This window comes from Netta rufina (genome assembly GCF_964035555.1).
Source record: "Netta rufina genome assembly, chromosome: 5".
In the NCBI taxonomy this organism is placed as follows: Eukaryota; Metazoa; Chordata; class Aves; order Anseriformes; family Anatidae; genus Netta; species Netta rufina.
The window spans coordinates 16,865,545-16,884,035 of NC_140128.1; the positions used below are offsets into that span (position 1 = coordinate 16,865,545).

At 42.7% G+C, this 18,491-nt stretch overlaps 1 protein-coding gene across 1 annotated transcript in view; it reads left to right on the top strand.

Annotated features, from left to right (window-relative positions):
- The window catches only part of ABTB2 (ankyrin repeat and BTB domain containing 2), a gene marked incomplete at its 5' end in the record, with an annotated part of 139,345 nt that overhangs the window by 105,030 nt on the left and 15,824 nt on the right, over window positions 1-18,491 (top strand). Inside the window, 2 exons of the mRNA XM_084288542.1 lie at window positions 10,999-11,151; window positions 16,426-16,591. Of these exons, the coding sequence (XP_084144668.1) occupies window positions 10,999-11,151; window positions 16,426-16,591 (319 nt within the window). The remainder of the gene's footprint in view (window positions 1-10,998; window positions 11,152-16,425; window positions 16,592-18,491) is intronic.

The window sequence follows — 18,491 nt, forward strand, 5'->3', positions numbered from 1 at the left end:
GTTTATCTTTTTTATTTTTAACATATTCTTTGATGTTTGTGTTTCTAGATCTGCTTTCTGACAGTAGAGTTTTAAAAGTGCCAAAAGGAGAAAAAAAAATAGGCTTGTAACTTGGTATTAGAAACAAGAACACGATGTTTTGTTATGCCCTATCAGCTCGGAGTCCCTCTGTTCCTGCAGTAGCCGCAGCGCTGCGCCCTTCACAGTGGTCAAAATGAAGCAGGGTGAACCTGTTACAGGAGCGAGTTTTAGCTGTGTATAGGAAAACTTGGTTCTCCTACCCTCCATTAGAATGTTTATCTGATCTGTTTATATAAGACTGTGGAAGTGTGCCTTTACAGAGAGAGAGATGGGATACAAGATAGCCTTGATATGGAGAGCTGGATGACAGTTGGGCTTTCTAACCTACCTCCAAGCCTGTACCGCACTGCTCTACTTAGTCATCTGCAAACTCAGCATAAAATCTGCAACTCTGTAGTTCAGAGTACATGAGCTACAAAGCTTTGGTAGTATGACAACTTGCTCTGTAGGAAGTATTGCTTATGCCACAGTGCATGCTTCTGGCTGCCTGTTTGTGCTACTATTTGTGCCGGCAGCTGCACGTACGACTGTGTCAAGATTTGAGGGTAAGAGCCTTTACATCTCTCTTGTTCGCAAGATGGTAATTTGTGAAGATTCCCCCAATTTTTGGTAAAGAAATGTGTGTGTTTTGAGGAATAGATGCAAGTTACCTGCTAGATTCTGCAAAGCATACGTGGACAACGTTGTCCTCCTGGAAAAACTGAGAGAGCAGTCAAGTGAGTTAACTTTATGAGCTGACAGTGTTTGAAAGACTAGAGAACAGGTTTGACAAAGTTCATATTTTGTCAACTATGGCAGGTGTGTAGCACATAAATTCATTCCAGTGGGAACTCTACAACATCTGACTTGGATCTGTGGACCTCTTTCTAAGAGAAAGGTATGCTGATTTCAACAGTGATTCAGTATTCATTGAAATGAACAATGATCCAGTAGAGATGGCAGAAGGCTAGCAATACCCAAGGTGGAAAAATCCTCTTAGTTTAACTTTAGATATATCCTGTCTACATTGTTCTTGATTAGAGCAAACTATTTTCTGCTGAAAAATCTCGCTCAGGTATATGTTGAGGTACTGAAACACGAAATTAGTGTTTGACATTTACTGAGAGTTCATACACAACAACAGTCAAAACAAGCAACTGCTCAGCTGCAGTTCTAAGCATATCTAAGTAACCATGCTGAAAGCAAACTTAATAGCTGGAATTTATGGCATCTGCTGAGAAACACTGCAACTCCACATGTTGAAATTTAAAGCATTAATGCTTTAAATTTAGGATATTTGGAAACCAAAAGACTTTGAGCTCTACCAGTTATGTTCACCTATCAGAATCTCATAATTAAGCAGTTATGTCCTCCATTTTTAGTGCCACTTGGGTTCATTGATATCCATTGATATGACCATAAAATCATGGTTATATAAGCAGGAAGAGTTTGAAACTAGGAGATTTCGCAATATTAAACACATAATGGAAGTGTTTATGCCACAAGTCTGGCATAGAATGACTGTACCTTGATCAAATTAGTTGTTTTCTTTAAATTCAGGACTCTTCCATTGCTATTATTACACTTACCATATCTATAAACTGATGTAGTGCCATTTACATAATTAGCTAAGGCAAAATGAAAAATATATAACTCATTATGCTTTCCAGTACACATAGAAACACATTCATTCACCAGTGGTAACACACATCTTTGGGTGTCACAGGACTCTTCATTTCTGCATAGCAGAAGCTCTTTTCAGTATTTTAAGACAAGACCTGAGGCACAAAATTGAAGCCCTTTGAAGATACAAGTGCAATATGGTCATTGAACAGCTTTCCAGTAAGACGAAATGGTGTTCTCTTGCAAAATAATAATTAAAGAATGCCGCAATGGCATCTATTTCATCTATGATGGTATTCCTCCTTATAATATTTCATTAATGACCTATCTCATGCGTCTTACCTGGCACTGACTTTGAGATGAGTACTGCCTATTCATTCACAAATGCTACACCCTGTGGGCTTGATTGCCTTTTATTCAAGAAAATGGATTCTGAAATTGTGGCTATTTAGTGAGACCCTCTGTGATCGTAGTACAGCGGGTGGAACCTGAGTTACATAATTACACTACTGGGTGGAGTGGATACCTGGTTTTGGTGCGTACCTAAGAGAGCTCCAAAATCAGGGCTCGTGTGTTCCTCATGCCAAATTAGTTTCTGGAACTTCTCAGATTGCAGGAATGTGAAAAGCCATTTCATTAGGAAAACACTGACGTCAGCATCAGGTGAGCTTCATTTACACGAAGGCTGTGCTCACAGTAGTGTGACGTGGAAGTGTAACATCAGTCAGGCAACTAAAAAATAAAAACTTCATCAACCTTTCCATTGTTCTGAAGACAAAAGAGTCATCTTTTAGTCTTGAAATGTTTAGCCTCTATATAACGTGATTTTGTGTTTGAAAATTTGTCTTTTGAAATATTAATTAGGTTTTGGCTTGTGCTGTAAGGTAAATGGAAACGTTTCCCTATTTACTGTGAAAACCCTTTGCTTTGGTCAGGATTGTCTTTGTTTAGCAGAGCAAACTTTTGCAGTTGTAATTAATTAAACAGTTTTGAGTATTCCAGAACTGCACAAAAATATTTCTCTTCCTGGCTTTTTGTTCACACAGTTGCAACTCGGGAGCTTCAGGCAGTTTTCATAAGCATGGCAATGCTCTGCATTCAGGATTTTACAACTGGGCCCTGAAAATTAGTTCTGTGATTGAATCTGGCAGATTGGTTTTGGCTTGAGAATCAGCATATGTTTTTAACATATGCATGTTGGCAAATCAGATTGAAGTCATAACTAACAGGCCTGTTATCTCAATCCTACTAGTGCTTGTGGGAATTAACTATAATGGGTAAAAAAAATTATGGAGGAGTCGCAGCACTGGATAGTGAAGAGCCACAGTGACCCCAGATAAATCTGCTTGCAGGTAGCACAGTATTTTATTTTATTATTAGTTTTTTTTTAATTTGCCAGCCTAGCTCCTGGAACGAGCCATAGGAGTTACCTCTTGGTTTTTCTGGCCACAAGATCAAGGCTAATCCAAGAATAACAGACAACCCATTCTGGCTTGCTGCCTGTGTTTATCTCTGCCTATCGCATAGCATGCTGTTACAGGCTCTTTTCTTTAATGCATGTAGTTTGTATGCGTGCTGTGCTCCAAACTGGATCAGTGTTTTCTTTTGCAGCAGGAATTGTGCTCGTACCACATGGCAGGGTCTCCTCAGCCAGTCCGTTTGGGGTGGGTCCCAGTGTGGGGCCCCAGATGGCAAACTGGTTTGGGGTGGAACAATACATGATGGCCATTTCTGGTCATTCTGCAAACTCCCTGGGGCCCCTTTGAGTGAATAACCCAGAAGAACCCAGGGGAAGGGGGGAAAAAAAAAAAAAAAAAAAAAAAAAAAAAAAAACATTTAAGGTCACAAAATGAATTTTTAAGATTTTCCACACGAATTGGTTTTTAAGGACAGTTTGAAGCAGTTTGTGACCTGCTGTGTAGCTAAGCACAGGCCACATGGGCTTGTAGGAAGCTGAACTGTAACATCAAAACAAACAAGCAGCAGGTGTGAGAGGCAGGCAGACCTGAAGCGTCCTTGCTGCTGGCTGCAGCGGGCCCGAGGGGCAGCGGAGGTGTGCCCATTCCCATGCCCTACCTGTCCTGGTAAGCGCTGCTTCCTTCCCAGCAGCCGCTCTGAAAGGGCTGGGTCACGATTAGGTCTTCTGGCAAAATGGGTGGCTGTGAGACCAGGGTGGCCACCTTTTTTTTATGACCTGCGAAAGGCTTAACAGGCACGATGCGAAGGAGCAGTTCATCCAGAAGTCCTGATCCAACCAGAGCCGTTGCCTTGTTGTGCGAAGGGCCCGTGACTCAATGCCAGTGTGAGGAAGCTCGCTGCTGGTCAGAGAGCAGATTTTAGAGCCAGGTCCTTAGGAGGAGACGTGTAGAACTGACCACTGCTTGGCTGGAGGTAAGCTCACATGCACAGCTTGTTGGCAAGTGCCATTTTCAGTAAGTAGCGTGAGATTCAGCAGGTGTAACAGCAAGTCTGTCCTCATAGTTACATCCGATCTTCGTGTAAGGAATTTAAACATACAGCTGTCTTTTAATTTGAGTTTAAGACTGAAATTAGGTCCAGAATCATGCAAGAATTCACCTCTTAGTTTATCTGCCTGATTGCTAGCAGTAGTGCCTTTCCGCTTATGGAGAATTTCAGGATGTTGAAGACTCAGGAGGAACCAGAAGAGAAGAAGCAGCGGTACTCTGTTCCCCTGCATCTCCTCTGCTGAGGTGGTTACTGGCAGTGACAGGTATCAAACAGCTCTGTGTGAGCTTGGAGGGGGCAGATGGAAGTAAGTCACATCCTTGACCACATCACTATGACCATACTGTTGTACTTAAAGCTATCATGTATATCTATCTGACTCCTGTCGTCACCTGCGTACGATTTAAGTTGGTTTTAATTATTTTACATCTGTCTGTAAACCAAAGAATTCCTTCTGCTGCAACTCACAGATGTTACAAATGTGTTTTTCTAGAGTACACGTTGCTCATTCTAGAGCACCAGAAGTATTTGTTTTCAGACTGAAAAGTGATTCTTCTCCCTGTTGTTAAAACAGTTTATAAAATGCAATTACGATAAATAATAAACCATAGACTTGAGGATCTTTTAAGGTTCATAGTGAGTTCCTAATGATTTCTTCACACTTTTTTGTTGTTGTTAAGCTTGAATTTAGTTTTTACTTTGATTTCCAGCTAACGTGGAGTAAAGCTTGTCTGCTGCACTTCATTTGTAAGTGCAGTTTGCAGACAAGGGCAGAAAAAATGTTATCCATGGTTGCTAGGATTGCTAAGAAAGATCAGAGCTGCCATTTCTAGATTTAAACTATTCTTGTACCGTTTTATGGTCTAAAAGCAGAGGAAATTGTGAAGGCAGATTCAGTGGAGAAAGGATCCCAATAAATGTAATATCATCCAGATGTTATTCATTCTGTTTGTGTCTGAAGGCTGAAGGATAACTCACTAAACTCTAGAAGTTAGTGTCATGGCATATCCAAGCCAAGACCTTAGCAGCCTGATAATGATCCACTAAAATTTGAGAGCTCTTTATCTTGTAAGACCTGGGCCAATCATTGTTTCAAGGGAATTGAGAAGAAAACTTTCTCTTTGGGCCAGTTGGCTGTGATAAGATTTCTTTTTCCTTTTCTGTGAATATCTGGGACTGTTTGCTTTGAAAGACGTGGCATTAGTTGAGATGATCAGAACCAGCAGAGTAATTTCTATCTTTTCTCTGTAAATGTGGTAGCTTTTTGCAAATTCAGTAAATATTTTGAATCTGAAAGGAACAGCTCCAGACTTAAGCTGGTTGTGTTTTGGAGCACAGATTTTGTGTTTATCTTGTTATTTTATTCACATATAATTACATACCCAGAGAATTTTCTTTTCTGCAACTTGAAGAGGGGTTTAATGTTGGAGAATCCAAGCTGTAAATACACCACCGTTTTCCACATTGACATTACATGGTTTGGTTTTGGATACTCTGTCTTGCCTCAGAATCTTTGCCTTCTCCAATTAATCAGCCCTTGCTCTGTTTTCTTTTGGACTCTGTTGCTATACTTGGGGTTTTTCCATCTGGGTGTAAAGTTCAAACAGTGCATCTTGTAGCCAGCCTCCTACATGATTCACCATTTAATTGCAGATCGGTCTGATTCCCACCTTTTTTCCCCTAGACAGTTCTGCTCATTGTACATCTGTCTCCCAGGTTCCCTAGCTAGGAAAAAGCCATGAAAAACCCACTTGGCCTTCCCTTAACTCAGTCACTCCCAGTGCTCCTGCTTGTCTCAGAACTCCCTTCTCTTTGTATACACATGCAAAATGACTTTTCAGTTCATTCCTTTACGAAAAGAGAGAGAAAGGTGAGACTGGGATAGAGCTTTTTATGGCTGTTTGTAAATCAGTTTGTGTTGGTGACCTTGAGGTTTATTATTTTAGAGTAAAATGGGACTGAACCATAGAGTTTAGTTCTAGCATTAAACTTAAACGTTAGTTCATTGCACTGCACTGAAGCCCCTGTTCCTTTCTCAGTTCCTTGCAAAAAATAATGATCCAAAGCTTTGGGATTCCTCTGTACCTGTAGCCTGGGTGTAGTTTCAGTAAATCAGATGAGGATGAGTTGTTACGGCCTACCCTACCCGGACGATGTGTGCTCTGATACTTAGATGTGCTTTGCAATGCTGGAGTTTGGATGTGTTTAAAATGTTAACGGGGGCTTATAGAGCAGATGTTGTGGATGAAAGGAAGAAAAAGCTGTTCTGTCAAACCATTCAGAACAACGCGATGGGAGGCTATTGCGTGAGTGCCTCAGGACCAGCTCTGGCTGCCAAGAGAGACAAATTTTGTCATTCTCACCTGCAGCCATTAGGATATTATTTTCTTTCATATGTTAGAAGACAATTTGTCTGCATTGCTTTTGCTGTCAGTGTTGGCCCCCTCTTCATCTTGCTGCAGCTAAACAGGCGGCTGGGAACTAGCACAAGAGGAGAAGAGAGGTGGTGACAGGCAAAATATCTCCTCCTTCCCCCACTCCCCCTGCCTTCAGCAGTCTTGTCGCTGGAACCTCGAGGCAGGAGGCAGGACTGGACGAGGTGGCTGCTCCCTGTGGGACTGCCGGCTGTTTCCATCTGAGGTGGCAGGTGTGCCTCACCTCTGAAAGTCGAGCTCCCACTGCATTTTCTTAGCATTCAGCTAAGAGAGGAGAAAAGATGGCATAATCTTCTGACTCCTGTAGAGGTCTTGCCTCTTTTGCATACAATTAACGTCCCTCTGCCAAAATGCCTTGGCCCTAGGGCTCTTAAAAGTCCTCCGAAGAGCTCACTTTGGGGACTAGTTTCTTTGTGATGGATGACCTAACACTGCAAGTCTGTGATCCCACAGCATATCCTCAAGGACTGCCACACATGATCTCTCCACATGCCAATTGTTTCCTAGGCAATTTCTAATCAAATGAGTGCAGTGCATTTTCCAGGAAAAAGCTACAACCACTTTCAACAAATGAACTCGCTGTAAATTCTCTGCCAAGTGCTGCTGCCACCATCCTTCTTGATTATGTCTACATAAAAGAATGCATTTTTGTTCAAATGAGGGGAAAAAACCACCAACAATAGATTCCATTCTTTGTCAGAGCACATCTCGCCCATCTCCAACCTGATCCCCTTGGGAATGGAGTGGCTGTCCAGTTCTGAGTGGAGAAAATTTCAGAGAACCTATGGATAAAATATTGATAGCTCATGATGGCATCAGACATTATTGAGCTTCTTTACAGAGCATGCAGTAAGTGAGGAGTGTCCATTTTACTTTCTGCCACTGTGTACTTTCCCAGTTTACGTGTGGCATTATTCTCTTACAAGACAATTAATGACAAGAAGCTGAACAAAGCAACGGTGGCATTCTTCACAGAAAACAGTGTGAGAAAAGAGTGAACTACCACTGGGACTATGACAGATTCCCAGGGCCAGATCACTTCATGTGCAGAATTTAATGAGCTGCCAAATGCTTCTAAATGTCAGAAAATCATGAGGAAAATGCACAGTACAGAACATGGCGCGGACAGAAATGCATAGATAGAAATTCGTTTTTTAGCTTGCGGCATCTCCCGGTTAATTTTCCATGAAGGTTTCTCCCCTTCCTCCTCCTCCAGTGCTTCTCAGACTGTGAAATGATCAGGGTTTCCCTAGAGGCAGATGGAAGCCCAGGTTAAGGGCCACAGGGATGATAATGGCATGTATTTTCTAGAAAAAGAGTAATTGCGTTTATTTTTGTAGTGCAGCGCAACCCAGCATTGGCATTTCCTTCAGCTGACCTGCATCTTTCTCTCTCTGCTCAGATCATGCAGTAGTACAGCTCATCGGAGGTACCGGCAGTGAGCAAAGTAACACGGAGGTGTTCCTGCTGGCAGGCCGACCAGCACAGCGTGGAGGAAGGGGATGGCTGGATAAAAGGAGGGGGCAGGAGGAAGAGTGGGAAGTCCATCCTCAAGCTCAACATTTTCTGGAGAAGTAAAGCCTCTGCAGCAAAGTAGAAATTGATGTCGTTATAAGTCACTCCAGATAGAATAATGATTTATCCAACCTGCACAGTAATGTGAGTGCTGGGACAGGGACAGATTAGGATAGCAGCAAGAGAAAAGCATCCTTCCTGACGCTTCTTATTACAACCTAAAATCTGCTCTCCTTTGGGCACAGAATAAGTAAGCAGTCTGTTGAGATGTGAATTCTAAAGCCTTTGGAAAAAAAATATTGTGATTTTAAAAAACAAAGAAAAAAAAATCATCTTTTTCCTTCCCTTTCCTCCCCAGCCAGGTTTTCATGTTGCATGTTTCAGGTCTGCTTGTGCATGCAAGCCACTTATAACCCTGGCACATGCTAATTTTTACAGAAAGGAAATTTCTTTGTGGTGTGTGTTATCTCTGGTGCAGACACGAAGGTATGTTCTGTTGGCTGAGCACAGACTCTTGCTGCAGATCACCAGGTTGCTCATTACCTGATAAGATGATCAGGACTGTGCTGGATCGACACGGTTCAGTCTGGTGATGTTCCTGGCATGAAAGTGTCAGGGACACTGTGATGTGGCTTGAAAAGCAACACTGAGCATGGCCACAAAACGTGGTAGATACGGTCGCTTGGAAGGTGAGTTTTTCATTGCTCCTGAGTATTTTGTTGTGGTGCTTTTAGCCTATCTTTCTGTCCTCGCCATGCGGGGAGCTTTGAATCCTCTACTAGAGGCTCTGCTGAGTACAGAGAGAGTTCAGATCCTGAACTTAGGCTCCCCCCTTCAGTGCTTAGTGTTACGTTGGCTCTGCTGCAGGCCAGATAGAGGTTGAAGTTCTCTGACTGCTGAATACATCTCCCAAGCATGAGTTGTTTGGGATTGCTGCTCTTCCCTTAGGGGAGTCAGTCAACTCTGAACTGGCTGTGCTACATATTGGCTGGAGTGATTCATCTGCGTATCTGGGGCAGTTAGAAAGCCTAAGTGGGTTGGGGAATTAAAGCTGAGCTCCAAGGTCTTCCAGCTGATGAGCTACTGGGTAGCTTTCAAAGTGAAGAATGCAGGAGCATTTTGGTTGCTTGATGTAGAAGCAAACTATGACACAGAAGGACCAAGCCCTGTTAAGAACACCCTTGCATTGTCAATCCAGGATTGATCAGATGTTTAAATGGACCTGGGGTTTTGTAGATGCTTCTTTGCTACTCAGGAGAAGGGAAGGAGCAGAGGGAAAAACAGCACACTTGGCTGTGTGAGAGAAGAGAAAATGGCACCTTGTCAGTGTGCTTTGCAACTGGCAGAACGGAAACAGCACGTATTTTATGGGGTAGAGTTATTCCAGCCTGAAGGTTGTTCAGAGCCGTACAAAGGCAGTTCTGCCTACAAATCCCATTATTGATGAAATGGTTTCTAATGGGATCGGCACTGCTTACTCTTACTGTGCTCGCATATGTGCGCGCGCACAGATGCACAGCTTTGAAAATGCCTTTCATGGATTCTGCTGCTTTCATGAATATCAAAATCAGTTTATATTTTCTGGTATGCATCTTTTTTCTCTGAACTTTCTAAAGGAACTGGTATCTTCTACCCTCACTTATTTTCTTTTGAATGCTTAAATGACAGGGGCTTTTTCAGCATTAATAAATTCATAACTAGAAATGGGAAGAGGTGTTTTCAATTACAGCTGGGACTTCAGAGCCTTGCATCGTGGTGGCAGGTATCCTTGGGGAAAAAAAATCAAGCAAACAGTAGGTCACTCTGACTGTGTATCGAGAGTACAGATGAGATATATTGGGTATGAGAGCATTACGATACCCATATATTATTGTGTAATTTCAGTGTTGTGTTCATTCATACAGGAGCAAAGGGTGACTCTTCATAAACTAGCCCAAAATGACTGTGCCTGCGATTGTTATTACTTTATTTATATTGCTTTATTTTATATTTATCTATATTGCTTTATTTATATTGCTTACAATCTCTCATGCAGGGTAAAACCTCACTGTACTGGGTGCTGTACAAATTAGGAGCAGCTAGATTGCTTTTCTGCAAGTTGCTTACAGTTTGTTGTGATGCTATGCAGGTATTCTTCCCCAGCAATGCCTCCATGTTACTCATCTCTTTGATTCTACTCATTCATCCCTAAGTCCAAAGTATGTCAACTGTTTTTGCTGGGGAGGACGGCAGAAAAACAAAGCTGCAACAGTTCTGCAGTGGTCTCAAAGGGTCAGTTGTGCAAAAACGGAGGCTGGAGCTCTGCATGTAAGAAATGCAGAATGTGAAAAGCCACCGGATAGTGACAATATAACAAAGATCAGGGGAGGGAGCACTGAAATAGCCTGGCTCAGTTGAAGTTGAAATAATCAACCATATTTTTTAAAAATCAAGGATATCAGGTAAGGGGTGGAGCAGCCTGTGCATTTGGATTGCGTGGAACAACAGGCACAAATACTATAGGAGCTACACAGGTGAGATGACAGCACTTCTGATCCAGAATAACACACTGGCCACTTGGGCTGGGGGAACTGAGCCCAGCTACTAGCAGCAGCAGGCTGCTTGTGTTCGGTATGGGCCTGCTTCCCACAGGGCGCAGCGTGCTGCACAAAGCCGGCATGTCCTGACACGACCCCGTTTGGGATAAGAAGCAGTTCAGATAACCAGGGCTGAGCAGTTCCAGTTCTTTCACCTGCTGCGACCTGCCGAGCAGAGGGACGGAGTCTGCCTCTGCAGGATGGGTTTTACCTGCTTCTGCCTCCTCCAAGCAGGCCCAGGAAGCAGTGAAGGGGCCATTGAATCTCAGGAGCAGATATCAGGCTGATGTTAATTACGATGTCTTTTTTCCTTGTTTACACAGACCCTTCATGCTTCTCCCACCGCTGATGGAGTGGATGCGAGTAGCTATCACCTACGCTGAGCACCGGCGCAGTCTGACAGTGGACAGTGACGACATCAGGCAGACAGCCAGACTGCTCCTACCTGGGCTGGACTGCGAGCCCCGGCAGCTAAAGTATGTGGAATGAGCTTTATAAGCAGCTGAAGTAATTGTAACCTTTAGATTGTTCTTCTTTCTGTATTTCATGACAGCAGGATCTCAAAATACTACATGGGCAACACGTGCCCAACTTCTTAGCGCTCCAGAGATAAAGGAGCTTTGGCCAAATGCTGCAGCTGGGATAGAAGGATTTTGTCATGCCAAAAGTTGTGTAGGAAGAATGAGATATAGATAGAAATACAAATGTCTGTTCATTTATCCCTTGGTCTTAATTACAAGATAATTCTTTGCTTTCTGAGATACCTTGATGAAAAGTATAAGCACCTTTTTAAAATCCTCCTCCACTCACAAGGATTGAACAGGGATTTATAATTAGCTTGGTTCATTACCACATCATAGATATTTTATTCAGTGTTTGTAGTCTCTTTAAGTTGCTCTCATTAACACTGCTTTTGATATCAGAGTTATATCTTGAACATTAGTGCAAGGTAAATTCTTGCTTCTCAAATGAATTTTGCACCCCATATTAACTGTGGGTTAAATGAGTGGGCTGGACACGTTAATAACAATGAATAGTACTTTTATCACGCTCTTAAGTGATGAAATGATTAGCTGAAGAGATATCTATATTATTTCTATTAGAATACTTTTTCATGAACAAGAGAAGCAACGAGAGGCTTTTAATCAGGAGTCCTCCATCTGTTTTTGTTGCTTTTTACTTTACCTCCTGGCAGCCAAGAAGGCTCTTGCTTTTTGCTACATCTCTGTCTCCCCATTTGTGAAATGAGGGATACTACTTAGCCACAAAACCTAATGCAAAGCTAAATTAGTTGGCAAGTATGCTGGTGCAATTAGATGACTGAACTCTGCTCCAAGCTCATTTGTGGCATGTCTGCTATTTCTGACTCTGCCAGATATGATAATTCAGGCTAAGACTGTTCCATGTAGCTGCACTTTAAAGGGACAAAGCGACACAGCTACGGAAGCTACGAGGTGGTGCCCTTTGAAGCCACATCTGGCCTGTAGCTGCCCGTGCTGCTCCTGTCAGGTCAGCCAGGTGGATGAGCTCAAAGAGCTGCAGACCCGCTGGGTCTCTGCTGGGAGCTGGTACCTCAGGGCCGCGTGGCAGGAAGGAGCGGCTCTCCGAATGTTTCCTCGGCCGCAGCCGACTCCTGGTCCTGTTCTCAGCTGCCACTTGCCGCCTTTCTCCTCAGATGTGGCACCTGGCAGACAGTGCTGCCAGTCTTTTTAAAAGCCAACTTAAACAGATGATCCGTGGGAACTCTGTGAACTGCAAGGAAGCAGCTGGGCTTCGTGTCCACAAAGCGTGAATTGTGCACTTAGGCCAGGAGCCTGTAGCACGTTTCTTTTCCTTTTACTCTGCCAGTATACGTGTGCTCAGTGTCAAGTAAAGCACGAGTTGCTCAGGTTTATGTGTGGATGGTAGGTGCCAGTTAATATGGGCTAAGCTAATGCTACATACGTGCCTAGTTCTTGCCAAAACCTTTGAAATTCTCTGTTGAACAGGACCACAGAAAACTAAACTCATTACAAGCGCTTCCAATCAGTTCCATAATTTTTCTTTTGATCTCACCTTTATAAAGACGCTGGCTTTCAAAACTGAATCCACACCTTCCACTCTATCTCTGCACTTCTTTTTGTGCACATAAGCATACAGAACACAGGTGGTCCCTTAATTTATAGATCATATACCTTAAAAAAGATGCATTTACCTTAAAAAAGAGAGGAGGGGGAGAGAGAAAAAAGAAGGCAGGGATTTGGGTTTTGGTTTTTGCTTCTGATACGAGCTAAAAGGAAAGACGGCCATGCTTAACTTCGTTGATCAAGTTAAACTTGATCAGATCTTTTTCTGAACTGTCTTGCCTGAGTATTATTTTCAGAGGCCTAAGGAAGTTCTGTTATGTGTGGCATGAGATAAAAAACATTGTCTTTCTGCTGCATGAAAGAATTAAACTAACAGAAAAAATATGAGGAGAGAGATGCGCCTCATTTGCAAGTGCCTGTTATATCATCTTGTAAAGCAGTCATCTGTATCTAGCAATTACAACACTTTTAAGGGAAAGGAAATCTTGGAACGGAAGCCAAATTTATCCCTGGCTAGCTGTGTGGCAACAGGCAAATTGCAAATAGCTTTTCTTTATGACACACAGCCTAAAAGTCCTGTAGTGATAGTTCCTTGCAGCAGCAATGCATCAGATAGGGAATGTTGAAATCCCTGAAAGAGAAGCTGTGCAGAAGAACAAAGTGCAGTTAGGATAACCTGAAATGTCGACCTCTAATATCTCTTCTCTGACACAGACTGCTTGGGCAGCATGGTTATCCTGAGCTACTGTTTGTGTCTGAGTGGATAAAGCCTTCAAATATGGTGCTCTCAATTTGTTTGCCACATGATTTATAAACATCTTCTGTACTCACCTATTACTGGTTAAATAATAATGTAAGTGGGGAAATGCTAGATTGCAGAGAGCTTTGTTTCTTTTCCACCTACTTAAATATAATTTTAATATTGCTTTTATCATACGCTATTTTTTGTATCGTTTCCTCTCTGCAGGCCAAACTTAAATCACTCACTACCAATAGCTTCCCTGTGTGGAGCAACTCATTTGTGAAGACCAAGGAGCACACCGGGCTCCTTGCTCCTACCTCTTTGAGCCATCCTGTCCCAAACTGAGACCTCAGCCCCCTTCCCTTCACTGCAATCTGGGCTCTGCGCCACCCCCAGGTTCCTCAGTCCAGCTTCAGTTCTCCACTTATCCCCAGGCACAGCTCAGAGCACTTGGGAGCTGCCATCTGGGCAGCTGCTTGAGCACAGGCTTTACCCTAGGAAGCATGCAAGGGTTTGCCTCTCTCCTCCACAGGATAACAACTCACGCATGGAAAACCTGCTGTGGGTACAGCTGCTGCACAGCAGTGGTGCATCTGTGAGCTCTTTCCTGCTGGCTCATGGAGGATGCTCTAACTTTTATCACACTCTAAAATAAAAAGCGATTTTGCCTCGATTGTAGACGAGCACGCTGTCAAGAGCAACTACTGCAGAACAGCAAGCGTGTAGTAAACTTGTGCTGGGAAGTTTTGCATAGGCTGTGCCCCAGGAGTAAAGCCCACAGAACTTCAAATTCCTGCACCTGAACTTGCCTGCCTGCAGCTGCCTGCTGGCAGCTCCAGGCCAAGCACTACAGCCCTCCTTTTTGCCCTGTCTCTCTGGTAGCTCTAAGCAACTGCTTTGTTTTGCTGCTCGCTCAGCAGGGCCCAGCAGTGAAATGTCCCCCTGCTCCACCAGTGTGTGTAAATAGCACTGAGTGGAATCGCGCCTGTTAGCAAAACAGAAACAGTGTGCACAGACAGGTACCATCTCTTTAAGAACTTCATTTATTTTCTGAGGTTCAACGGCTTTCAAGTTTATAAAGTCTTTCTATTTCACTTGTTTGCATTAGAATTATGATTATTATAATATAGCTATGGTATTGTAATTATAAAATATTGTAGCATTGTGATACTGTACCAATTACCTTGACAGAACGAGACTATTAATTGGTGAGCTTAGCTTGAGAACCTGTGCATGTCTAACAGTAAGCCTTACCTTCCTGTCATCTTGTGCTCTGTGCGTCCTAATCTAGTACCTGGGTGCTTCAGAGATCTTGTCTTCCCATGAAATACTTGCACTCAGCTGCCTGGGAGCTACATTTGCTCACAGATGTATCTCCAAAGAGCTGGTGACTCCAGGGCTGTCACTCTGCTTCCCTGCTGACTGTTCCCCAAATTGCACCCTGGTGTAGTTCCTCTCTGAGAGCAGCTGCGGTGAGATGCTGGTTTCCCATGTGCAGTGTGACCGGTCACCAGGCTGGGAGTGAGTTTTGTTAACTCAGCATATTGTTCGTTGCATCTGGTCACCATTTGTCATCAATGCAAGTTCAGAAGCATACAAAATGACCAGCTGAATTAATACTTGCATAAGATTCATCCTGAGTCTTCTAAGTGAAGTGATGAGTGTTTTACTTATCTGGCAGGCCATACAAAGTTTCCAGAAGAGGTTAGCCCCGTTGAAAGAGTCTCATTTTTCAAAGGAACTTGGCAGGCTAATACTGCACTCGCTGAGAGTTCGCACAAGAGCCTGTGCTGAAAACCAGACAACGAGTAGAGGAGGCACTCACCCTGAAATAACATCAAAGGGCTGCCCATATCAACGCTCAGCTGAGATAGGAAACGCCTCCAATTTGGGAATGTTTCTTCAGCAAGGGAGATAGATCTCCAGGTTTGGAATTCAGAAGTCTCTCAGCAGATAACCAGATGATTTACAGTAATCTCTGAACTCCTTCCAAATGAGATAAAGGTTGTTTGATAGTCAGCTAGAGGATAAGGATTTAATAGAAACTCATAGAAATGTTAGCGTACTTCCTTTGAGGCATTGGAAGAGAGTTGAGAGTGATTTTGATTTGACTTTTTGGTTGTTTGGTTTGTTTTTGATTTTGAATTTGATTTTTTTTTTTCTCCAGAAAAGAATCTGAGGAATAAGGATCATTATCTTATTTTAGAAATATCTTTTATTTTAAAATAATAGTCTGGTAGTCAGACAACATAGCTGTTTCATCCTAGTATTATCAGCTGACTGATATTTTATGTATATGTACACCTTCTTTCTACCTTTTTCCTTCTTAGAATGTTTTTGTGTATGTTTGATGGACTACGATGTGATATATATGATTTACATGATATGATATACAATGTGACATCACAAATGATGTATAGCTAATTATTTAAAAAAAAATTATCACAAGAAGCAGAATTGATGAAATCTGGTTGCTGCAGGTGTGCATCCCGTGACCCTTCTCCCACCACGCCAACCTCACTGCTGTAGAAGCCGTGGGTGTTCAGTGCCCATTTCAGAACGGGCATATCCTGGCATCTCTTTGCTGTTCTGCTGGTGAAGTTGTGGCACAAGCAGTGCCTGGTCCAGAGCTACCCTTGTAGTGATGGGCTGAGTGGCAAGGAATAAGGATTTCTTTCTGCCTTTGAGGGCACCAGTGAAGTTCCTCTGCTTGGCCTCATCTCTCTTCTCTCAGTATTTACATGAATTTACTGTCTCTAAGAACAAATCTTCTATCTCCAATGTGATTGAAGATAGACAGATTTTTCAGAAATGATTACACAGTGGGGAAAGTATACACTAGGTAAAACTATGGCATTAAATAAGCCTGATTTCTGAGACAGGGAGAGAGACGTGGAAAAAAAAAAAAGACCAAAATCCAGAAATTATTTTATCCTTTACAGACCTGAATGCTGCTTTAGTTCCTTCCGGAGACTGGATGCTAAGGCTGCTACCGAAAAATTCCAGCAGGATCTGGGTTTCCGAATGTTAAACTGCGGAAGGACAGATCTGATCAATCAAGCCATAGATGCGCTAGGACCCGATGGAGTTAACACCATGGATGATCAGGTATGCCACACGCGCACACACAAAAAATTCTTTGCATGACCAAATTGCGTTTTCCTTTCTGTGTAGCAAGTCAGTGTGCGAAATCTTAAGCATTGGTTGCCTCATAGTGTCTTTTCTAAGTCTATCTGGTGTTTTATTCTGAGAATGTACCTCTTAAAAGAAAAAAAAAAAACTAAGTCCCCCCTCATGCCACCTCCTGAAAAGCCAGTCAAAGCCTAGAGTGAATTGTTTCTTTATCAGCTGGAATGCAGGGCTGTTCCTTGGATGGCCTGTCTCAGACACTGATGGAAGACAGGTTAATATGCTGGCTGCAAATGGAAAGTCTGATGTTGTCTTAATGCTGAGACTACGTCAAAACAAAGTGGTTTTTGCCAGTGACACTCTCTTCTGGTTCAACAGCTGAAATCCTGTCTGGGTCAGTGATGAGCGACCAAAAGGTGTTGCTGTCTGATGGCTTTCAGGTTGCCCATGTGAAGTGAATTGTGTGTTCTCGGTACAGTTTGGTATAGGAAACAGCACAGAGAACCCCAGTGGCATTGGTATCCATTGGGATTAGCTTTGCTGAAAGCTCAGTGTGCCGATGTGTCTTTTTTTTTGTTTGTTTTTACGTGTTCCCTGCTCAGCTAGATTTAAGTATGGGGACTTCGTAGTCTGGTAAGTCTTTGGCTGCTTCTGCTGTCAGTCCCATCAAGTAACAGCAGAGTCTGTTCTCTGGGGCATAATTCAATGCATTGAACTAGCTTTTAACTAAAAAAAAAAAAAAAAAAAAAAAAAAAAAAAAAAAAAAACACCTCCCCCAAATAAACACTCATTATAGCTGTCACAGCAACGAGAATGAGCTGTCATGTCTCAGAAACAATAGGATATTTATCAGGAGGAAGAATTTACGTTCAAGTAGAGAGGTTTTCTCATAGGCTATGTGATACTGTGCTTTAGTGCTGTGACATTTCAGACCAAATTCTGAAATTGGCACATCTTCCATGGTTCTTTCTACCATCGTGCAATTTAAAAGGAGGTAGAAATATGTATGCAAATATGATCAGAATTGCTCCTGCACAAGCTTCCATTTAGGTACGTAGTTGCCTTATTTACATACCCCATATAACAAGTTTTGTGGTCACAGAGGTAGGGCACTCACAGGTGCCCTTGACATTGACTTTATTGAAGTGACACTGGTGGCAGATTTATATTATGAATAAAGTAAGTCTGCCACTTACTTCCTTTATTTTTTTTTTTCTTAAGTTTTGCAGTTTTGGCTTATGTAGACCTAAGGACTTTTGTTCTGCCAAAAGCAGAACTGCTGTGTTCTTGCTCTGGTATTTTGCACTGTGCACCTTAGAATCCTGGCACTGGTGCCAAGCCAATCACTTCTCACTGAGGGACATTTTTTACTTGTCTACAGTAAGCCAGCTGTTTCACTTTTTTATGCATAAGGACCCTGCGTTGTAGGCAACTCGCTGGAAAGGTTGAGGACCTTATTTATCACTTGTGTCACTTATTTATGGTCTTGTTATCATTCTGCTGCTGTCTTCTTCTAGCCAGTCCTACTGTGAAAAGGGGGGTCGTACAACACTGGCCGCTCCGTTGCCTTTGCAGAGTGCTGCTCCCATGTTTCAAAACAGTGTGTTGGTAGCGATCAAGGAGGGCAACACACTTCTCTTTGGAGACAGAGTTGCTCTGAAATTCTCCCCATCAGTGATTCCGAAGCAACCTCCATCACACTACCAAGCACAGAGAATTAAATCCAGACTCTTAGCAGTGAACTCTGACGTAACTGGAATATGAAACCCCATCTGAACTTTGCAGCTAGCTTGTTTTCCCCTTCCTGTAATGCCAGTATGCCCGATTCAGGGATAACTGATGTAGGCACAGCAATAGAAAGCAGGTCTATATGTCCCGT